Here is a 9,600-nt window from a genome sequence, read left to right as displayed (position 1 = left end):
TGCCGAGCAAGGAGATGTCCAAGAATTCCATCTCGTCCTCGATGTACTTGTGTAGACAGCCACAGAACTTGAGTACCAAATTCCACTCAGAATCCTTGATACCCAACTTCGTGCGAAGGGTATGAAAAATATTTGTGAACTCTGGCACATCTTGGTCCCTTCCCTGCCGTAGCATGGTCCACTTTATGTATTTATCTTCATAGCTCCCGACAAGGTAATACTTCTCCTTGATGGTGTCTCGAAAAGAATTCCAAGTGGGTGCGACTAAGAATAGTGAGGGTTCACTCTTATCCCTCTTCTTGTAGTAGGTTTCCCACTAGTCCTTGATGTGGGGGGCGGCTTTGAGGAGTGCAAAAGTAATCTTTTCCCGGTTGGAAAAGTCATGAACCGAGAAATATCCTTCTAGTAGATTTAACCATTTATCTATAGCATCCACATCTATCTGACCTTCAAATATGGGGATGTCAAAGTTAACTTGTACCTTAAAGGGAGTGGCGCTCCCAGAGTGGCTGCCGGAAGAAGATGCGTCGCCTGTGGGTAGCCGCCGAAGGATTTGGGCAAAGTTGTCCATCATCATGTTCCTTTGTCGCTTGAGGGCTTCTTCGAGCAATATTTTGAAAGGATCTCCTGCTCCCTCATCTTTCTTTTCTTCCGCCATGGGAGGTCGTCGAGGTTCGCAAGGCTGATCTTGCAAGGGTTCAACCAGTGCAAGTCCTAACTTCTTATACCTTGACCTTGTTGGGGACATGTAAAGAAAAATAGAGAAAGAGTAGGCTGCTCTGATGCCATTGATCTGAACTTAAACAAGAACGCAACAAAATAAAAATATAACCACAAATACATAGATGTTGTAGAAATAACACTTCATTTATTAACATCAAAGAACTGAAATATGCGTACAAATAGAATGGAAATAAACTAGCTCAGGCACTGGTAGCTTATCTCTGAGAAGAGATGTGGTGGCTACATGCCTCTGAACTATGTTACAATGAGGCTCAAGGGCCTTTTTATTATTGAACAACAAGGAAAAACCCTAAACAACCAAAACTCTAACCCAGGAGATGGAAAGCCAAGAGTTTGTGGGCCACATTGGGGTTAGTTGGGCAGCCAACTTCCTAGGGTCGTAACTTGGTCATATTATCTCTGTTAGGCGCGTATGATACCTCATCAGAAATATCTCTCCGAGTACTATAGGATTTTCCATAGGCTCTTGCCAAAGGCAATGGGCCTGCTACGGACCTAAAAAAAAGTTGTTTAGGGGGTCAAAACTACTCTAGAAGTTCAGAACCCAAAAAAATTGCTAAAAATAAATGCTATTATAAATAAGGAAACTGATGAAACCGACTAAAGGTCTAGGTGGGATAGGCGGGTGGCCACCAATATCCACTTGGATCACTCGTCATAGTAGCAACATACATAAGTCTTAACCTTAGATGAAGACACACCAGAGAGGGCGAAGGACAATACTTCCTCGGCCAGAGATTCTTCACTCTTGACCATTGAACAAGAAAGGCGCCACCCTAGGACCAAGAGAATTCGGCACCCAAGAGAACACATACAATTACCTATTTTCAACCCCAACACTTACCTTGCCACACAAATAAACCCTCACAAAGACTTCCAGCTATACCCAACCACACCTTCCTTACATTGAGAGAAAAGAAACCAACACGAACCTTGACACTGAACTACTCCAATGTTCTCAACATTTTCCTCAAACCACAAACGACAATTTACACACAGAGACTGAGACTCTAGACCCTTAAGACCAAACCTTCTAGAACAACTAAACAAGAACCCCAAGTAACACAAAGGTGAGACCTGAATGAGTACATAAATATTATGAATTAAAAACTCCAACAAGACCTTTGAAAATAAGACATCCACCAACCGACAATACCAAGCTATGCAGACGTACCACACAACCACTTTGCAAATGTAATGAGCACATTGAAATCCTTGTTTCCCATCACAGACCTCTGCTACCCATAGTACCAGAACTTTCACACATACCACCTCCACGAAAAATTTACTCCAGCTCCGCAAATGAGTTCACTAGTCATCAAAACCAATACATAAACCCTCCACCAATTGTAGGACTACATACTCATGCATGTGAGACTATCCGCGTTCTTCCATCATAAATGCGAAATTACAAGCTCGAGGGTGGTGGCCACTTTGTCCCACCTATTCAACACCTTATGTTACAAAAGAAAGAATAAAATATGAGAAAATAATCAATCTCTTCTCAATTTGAAAGTAAGAATAAGGTGATTATTACTATACTAACCTGAAAGTAAGAATAAGGTGATTAGTACTATACTAACCTATAGTTATACTCTAGTTATACTCACTTAAAAGTACTTTTTTGAAATTTGATACTTTACCACAATAATAATCCAAGCATCAAAACTGATCATGTTATTAATAGGATTTCAATTTTAGCTAAAAGAATAATAAAATTCCACCCAATCACACGAAATAACCAAAGAATATAATTTATTTTTTAAGCATCTTTTAGATTTATACTCCAAGTGTACTCAGTTCTCGGGTATCCACGTTAGAATATTCTAGAGGGAGCGAACGATGATAGTGACAAAAAGCAATTGCTAAGGATCCAACGTAAACAGGAATACAGGTTCTGCCAATCCTATCGATCACTTCTGTGAAGAAAGTCTGTCTAGTCACAGAACTATTGTGTTTGCGCTCAGAAGTACATCAATGAGAGTATATCCAAAGTAATTGGGGGCTACACAGCAGAATCTAGGTTCCGAGGAGATCAACTACCTCTTCACCCGCCTATAGACTACTGTCACATGTTGATCGTTGAGGTCGACGGAGCCTCGTCCTTCAAGAGACGGCAATATTTTTATCTTATTATTTATTATTTATCTAGGGCCTAACCCTTCTTAGTTTTTGGAATAAGACAATCCCTATTAATAAGGTCAATTATATTTTTACCAGTCACCATCTATCACAACCATCTTTTAGGTGATCCGTTGATTAATTTAACCACATAAATGAGATTATTGAATCCATTAAACTAGAGGGAGGGATATAGAGGCAACTTGAAGGTGACTATTTCTATATTTCAGTCCTGTGTAATTGGCAGTTGGCCACGCTTTTGGTGGGTTTGGAATAAATATGGATCCAGGAGCAGAAATCACTCTCTCTGTGCATTGTTTCAAGGTCCACACAGGAATTATGGCGAGACAGAGTCAAAGCAAAGGGGGTAAACGAATATCTGGAACCTGCAGGACCTTACGGAATGTATACTGGTTGACTAATTGTTGTGGGTGCAAGATAAGGCCTCAGACATAAGTGGTGGAAACAATTCTCGACAAAAAGTTTCTCTGGATATTCAGTTGCCTGCAAGGTAAAGTCAGTGATTGGAATTAATGGAAATTTTGTATTCAGCAAGGTAAGCTATGACATATATGTATGGGTGGAATTTGTTTTGGAAAATTTGATGTGGGTATTCACTTGTCTTGCGGAATCCGGGCTCAGGGTTAAGTGGGTGGAATTCTTTTGATACGGGTGATCAATTGTGGTCCATATTTGGTCTCAGACATAAGTGGGTGCAATTTTTAATGGAAATTTTGATTTGGGTATTTGCTAGATCCATCCATAAGGTGAACTATTAGGGGATTATAATTCGTAGATGGTGAAAAATATCACAATATGTTGCAGATTGGTCCAATTGCTTTGCAGAATGACAGTGATATACCATAGCTAGGGGCTGTGATTTTGTGCTGGAGAAAGGTTAATAGTGAGAGTTATAGAAACATGACAGAACGGAAAGAAGGGTGTTGGGATGTGGCAGAGTCGAGCTTAGGGGTGAGGGAAGGTGCAGCGAGGGCAGTTTTAAGGGATGCATGGAACCATGGGCATGAGACTGTGGAGCTCAGACAAGATGGCAAGCGGGTTATATTCTTCTGCACTCTCTGCTCAACGCGTTGTTACAGTGATGGGGCACTCTCAGACCATCTCAATGGAAATCTCCATGCTAGAAGGTATGCAGCTGCTAAAATTTCAATCCTTGCATCCCCAGCCTGGCCTTTTAATGATGGTGTTGTTTTTTCATTTCCATCCTCTAAACAAGAAGGAATGAGAACATTCTCCCCTCCACCACCAGTACCTAATAATAGTAGTAGTGGCAATAATAAGAAAAACTACACTGATGAAGTACAATGTAGAGAAAGATCTCCTGTGAAAGAATCAGAATTGTCAAACCCCAGGCTTTCATGTAAGGTGGGGACGAGTTCGTTTCCTTTGGAATGGATAGGATGCGGTCATGTTTTTATGAGGGTTCTCCAGTTTGGCACTGGGAATCCTGCCGTTAAGGCAGTCTGGTGTTGTTGGCTGGGAGAAAAGAGAGGGAGAGAGCTAGAAAGTCAGGACAGCAATACTTCATTACCAGAATGCGAATATTCAATTGTCTCTTTTCCCTACAGTCATACATTGGGAAGGGGTGGTAGCTATGGTAATTCATGGCGGGCTGCAAGTTCGCCGATGGACATTGACAGAAGTTCTCGTCGGAGGAAGAAAAAGGGAAGGCCACCCAAAATAAATTCCCATCCACTGTTTGAAGTAGCCTCAGCGGAAGCAGCAAAGGATGGTTCACGTAATTTGGATACCCAGGTGTGTGAGAAATCTTTGGGTGAATTGGCTATGGATGTACAAGGAAAAAATCTCTCTAACAGAGCTCTCAGACGAGCTCTCAGAAGACAAAGAGTAGAGGCCTTGGAGAGATTATGTTTTATTTGTCACCAACAAATGCTTCCTGGTAAAGATGTTGCTGCATTATTTAATCGGAAATCTGGGCTTATTGTATGCAGCAGCAGAAACAAGCGTGGGGTAAATTCTTTTCTGTCTCTCGTTGGAATTACTTAGTCCGAAGTGTTGCTTTTGTCTTTTCCCCAGTTCAGTTCAAGTAAGTTATGCCAATAGTGAGGGCCGAAATGGAGACGAAAGAGTCCACTATGAACACTCAATCTCGTCTAAGCTCTTTGGCATTTGCAAATGTGACAAGATAACTCTAAGAAAAGGCAAACTGTAGGCTGGAAAATGTCCTGCTTTAGGTTTTAATTTTAAATTTTTCTTTTCTTGCAGGCATTTCATGTTTTCCATACTTCGTGCCTTATAGATTGGGTTCTCTTGTGTGAATCGAAAATTTGGCTATCTCACTTGAATGGCAGCAAAGGCACTCGGAAAAGTAGATGGTCAGTTTTTGACCAACGGAATAGAATTTGTGGTGTGAAACAAATCAATGGAAGCAAGGGCAGCAGCAGCAATTGTGCTTCAATTTTCTGTCCTGAATGCCAGGGCACTGGTCTCAAAACAAGAAGTGGTCAGTTGGAGGTTCCACGATATAGGCTTGCACAGGTTAGCATTGAAGAAGATTCTCTTAGAAGTCACAAGGCTAGCTTGTTCTGAAAATGTTTAGTCACATGTTTCTGAGGTATAGATGTACAAAGGTTTCAATATGCAGAAGCATTAATTGTAGGAAAATGTATAGAATATGATTACACAAATAAGCATTATGCTTATGCCAGACAGTATACACGATATCCTTACTCCAGAGGGGTGGGAAATGCTTGTTCAAGAAAGTATTGATGATATGTTTGAGGAATATAAAATGCTATTTTTACGAACTGTGAATAGCTGGTACAGGTATTCGATTGGATATTGGAGTTAATTCAATCTCGGAAGTTGTGGATTGATCATCCTGAACAGCTGCAAGAATGTGCCACTGGACTTTTATTCCGTCCTACAGATAACAGCCAGGTGTGTTCAGTGGAAATGGATCATTGCTTTCATGTATTCTTATTGAATTTTTGTGATTAGGCATTGTGGCTATGATATCATTGGCATTTTCATAATAGAGTTCATCAAACGTAGCATTGTTTAATGATGTACACGGTTAACAGTGGTAGGGAATTGATTCATATCCCATCTGTTTGCTAACAGGGGAATGTGTTATCAATGCTGCTGCTGCATTTCTACACTTCAAGGGGATCTGAATTTTCTGCAGGCTCTGTGGCAGACAAGCTTGGCAAACCTTATAATATTTGATGATATTCAGTTCATGAATGGCTTTTGGACTTTTATCTGAAGTGTTCTTCTGAGCTGCTTGGAATTCTGTGTAATTGCATGTACACTGAAATAATCCGTATGTTTCCCTTCCTCAGATAGCTGTTTATTTGGAGAGCTGCCTAAATCTTTATCCTTAATTAATGAATTCTTGATGTATTATGTACTCATAACTTGTGGATCTGCCGGGCAATCACAATCCTGCTCCAAAATTGTATATTAGAATTTCTATATTTTTCCCAGGCAACTTTTGTCATTACAAATAATGGTATACCATTCTCAATATACTGTAAGATAGAAATAGGCTGGGAATGTCCTCCAAACTTTAATTCAATGTCTCAATTGCCTGCTTGATAATTCTGTTATACTAGCTTTGGCATTAATTGTTCCTCATCGACTTTTAAGTGTCTGAAATTCATCCAGGAGGGAGATAGTATACAGTAATATATGATTATTATTTCCTAGAACCGAAGTGCTATTGTCTTGAACTATATCTGCTAGGCATCAATGTATTTGTGATAACGTATAAATCTGAGTTGCACGAAACGGGGAAACGGGTACGAGTTTCCGAAACGGGAAGCGATACGAAACGCGACCTCCCCAAATTTTGGAAACGGGGAAACGCGAATATATATATATATATATATATATATTGAAAATATATATATATATATATATATATATATATATATATATATATATATGTGCAATCATAAAGCATAAATGATACATTATAATTTATTACACTTAAACATTAAGATTTAATTTACATCACATTTACTCATGAATGATCACATAATGAAAATAAAAATATTGGAATATCCAAAAGCAACGTTTATTATATATCCAAATCTCAAAATCAGCCTTTATTTATATTAATATATGAGGCTGCAAGTACAATAAAGACTATAAGGCTGCAAGAGAGAGATCCAAATCAGGGTTTTCTGCATCCACATCCCATTCTTTAGAAGGACCACTGTTGTATTGGGAGTTTCCTCCTACATAGTTGAACGACCTTAGTGCTCTTGATTAAATACACGTTTCATACCCTAGTACCCTACATGATCTTGATTATTGGGAGTTTCCCCTGCATAGAGGGCTTGATTCTCTTGATTAAATACAAGTTCCATACCTTAGTACATGATAAAACCCAATGGAAACATTGCAATCCCCCCAATCTTAAAATCCTGAAAAACAAATAAGTCTGCTGGATTTTGAGTGAGATCTAAAATTCTACTTTCTCCATATGAAATCCAATGAGGGTGAAACCACTCTCAAACACTCTGAAACTAAGAATTTAACATTATCATGAACTGCATATGCCTCAAACTTCCTGATGAACTGCATATCAACACTAGGGCAAAAATTCACTTTTATAACTTTAGACACACATCTAGAAGTCACTAACATACCCTAAAAGTAAATTAAAAAACAAATTAAAAAATAAAAAATAAAAAAACACAAGTTAATGAGGAAACGTGGGTCGTACGGCCCTGAAACGCGTTTCCGGCCGTACTGGCCACGTTTCCGTTTCGGGAAACGTGGCAGTACGGCCGGAAACATGTTTCACGGCCGTACCAAACGCGTTTCCGCGTTTCGTACCCGTTTCCGTACGGAAACGGACCTCTATGCCACGTTTCCTGCAACATAGGTATAAATGTAATAACCGAAACATGAAATTCTATGAATCAAACACCCAGCAGAAAAAAAAAACTTTGCACAGTTCTTTCATGAGCTTGTAAAATCGTCTTTCTAGAGGCAGAACATCAATATAAAATGATTGCATGTTTTTTCCTCTTTCAAAACATCATATTCTGGCAATTATGTGAGTGTCTATTAATGGCCCTTGGATGCAGTAAATCAAATGATCAAACAATAATCGATCTAATTTAGAACTAGTAAACACCATATTTTTGTTCATTTATGGAAAATAAAATGAGTCTCTCCACTCAAATGGCTAATAGATTAATTCTTAAGGCTTCCCATGAGATTATATGAAACAATAGTGACATCTTATGGTTCACTCCAAAATGGGCGAAAGACATTGCGTTATTAAACTCCAAGGCTAGGAAGTACATCGGAACCTGATAGTTTAACAGTTACTCTGAATCTTAAAGGCATCCAAATTATTTAGGATGTCACTGCACATCCCTAAATGACAAAATATTGGATATATAATGGTATCTATTTTATTAATGTTCAAGTTTTTTTGTATTTCCTGCAATCTTAAAGTTGTTTATAACAATTTATAACTTACTCCATATCTTGGTCTTGCGTCACACCTTCCAAACCTTGTCAAGGCTTCCTGAGTTTCTAGTAAAAATGCACTCATCTTAACATGTTTTATCTATCATATTAGCTTGTAGTATTAGTCATGGAGTTCAGGTCTGAACCTCATCTAAATGGTCACCCGTTTTTGTTAGTTTACCTATGGAGAATAAATTGAGTCTCTCCTCTTAAATGGCTATAGATTAACTATCAAGGTTTGCTATGAGATCATGCAACACAATAATGGCATCTTATGGTCCACTACAAATTGGGTGAAATACATTGCCACATTAAACTTTTAAGGCTGGGAAGAACATATGAGCATAATAGTTTAGCACTTGCTTTGAATCTTAAAGGCATCCAAATTCTTTAGGGGAGGTATCTGTGATTCTGTACATCCTCAACGTGACAAAATATTGAATATATTATACGATCTAATTGATTACTGCTTATGATTTATAGCATTGCTTGCAATATTCAGTGTTTATGACGATTTAAAGACTAGATATAACTTTTATCATATCCTGTTCTATAAACAAACTTTGCAAACCTTGTCAAGAACCCCGGAATTTTTTAGTAAGGATGCACCAATCTTTAACATATTTTATCAATCATGTAAGTTTGTCGTATTAGTCATGTTGTTTAGATCTGAATCTTAGGTCTTCAATGTTTTATATGTTGCATATCAGTACAGCCCTCGTTTTGTTGATCAAGTTCAATCTCCATTTGTCTGAAAATTTGTAGCATTAGAAACTGCATGCCATAAAGCCAAGTCATGGTTGGCAGAAAAAGGGTTTAATTGTTAGTAATTACCAAGAGATTGGGAAATAATTGCAACAAAGCAGCATCACCAAAATGTCCATTACGCGTGCCTAGTGAATGACATATGCCAATGCCTCTTAGGTTGAGTGGTAGAAAATGATAGTGCTAAAGATTGTCTTGTTGAGAAATCTCCTTTTGGTTCTGTTTTAATTCATCTGAACAAGGTTCGAGATTTGTGGGACCTGGACTCAAACCGGGAGATATTTTCATTTAGCTTCTTATCTAGTAAGTCCTAAAGCCTCGAGATATCTGAACCCCCTCTCTGAAAAGTTTAAATTATGGATAATTATGTCCAAAACTTGGGACTATGGCTATTACTTTCCACATCCACAATATTTCACTTGAATGCATATTTGGAAATTTTAGAACCTCTCCGTGTCCTTATGCCAACATTAATTCATACGGAGCACCTATTTT

The 9,600-nt window shown here is 38.5% G+C and overlaps 1 protein-coding gene across 1 annotated transcript; it reads left to right on the top strand.

The window, feature by feature from the left end:
• Positions 1-3,058: 3,058 nt before the first annotated feature.
• On the top strand, positions 3,059-6,369 carry LOC149152018 (uncharacterized). The gene is made up of 4 exons (XM_089439286.1): positions 3,059-4,857; positions 5,113-5,385; positions 5,674-5,787; positions 5,971-6,369. Exons 1-4 carry the CDS (start codon positions 3,787-3,789, stop codon positions 6,073-6,075), a joined length of 1,563 nt encoding a protein of 520 aa, XP_089295412.1. The 5' UTR covers positions 3,059-3,786; the 3' UTR covers positions 6,076-6,369.
• The last annotated feature ends 3,231 nt before the right edge of the window (positions 6,370-9,600 follow it).

The sequence above is a fragment of the Pinus tabuliformis genome, chromosome 9, assembly GCF_031772625.1.
Source record: "Pinus tabuliformis cultivar Carrire ecotype Pingquan chromosome 9, CPIR1, whole genome shotgun sequence".
Lineage (NCBI taxonomy): Eukaryota > Viridiplantae > Streptophyta > Pinopsida > Pinales > Pinaceae > Pinus > Pinus tabuliformis.
The sequence above is the reverse complement of the archived record's forward strand: the minus strand, read 5'-3'. Positions and strand labels throughout refer to the sequence as shown.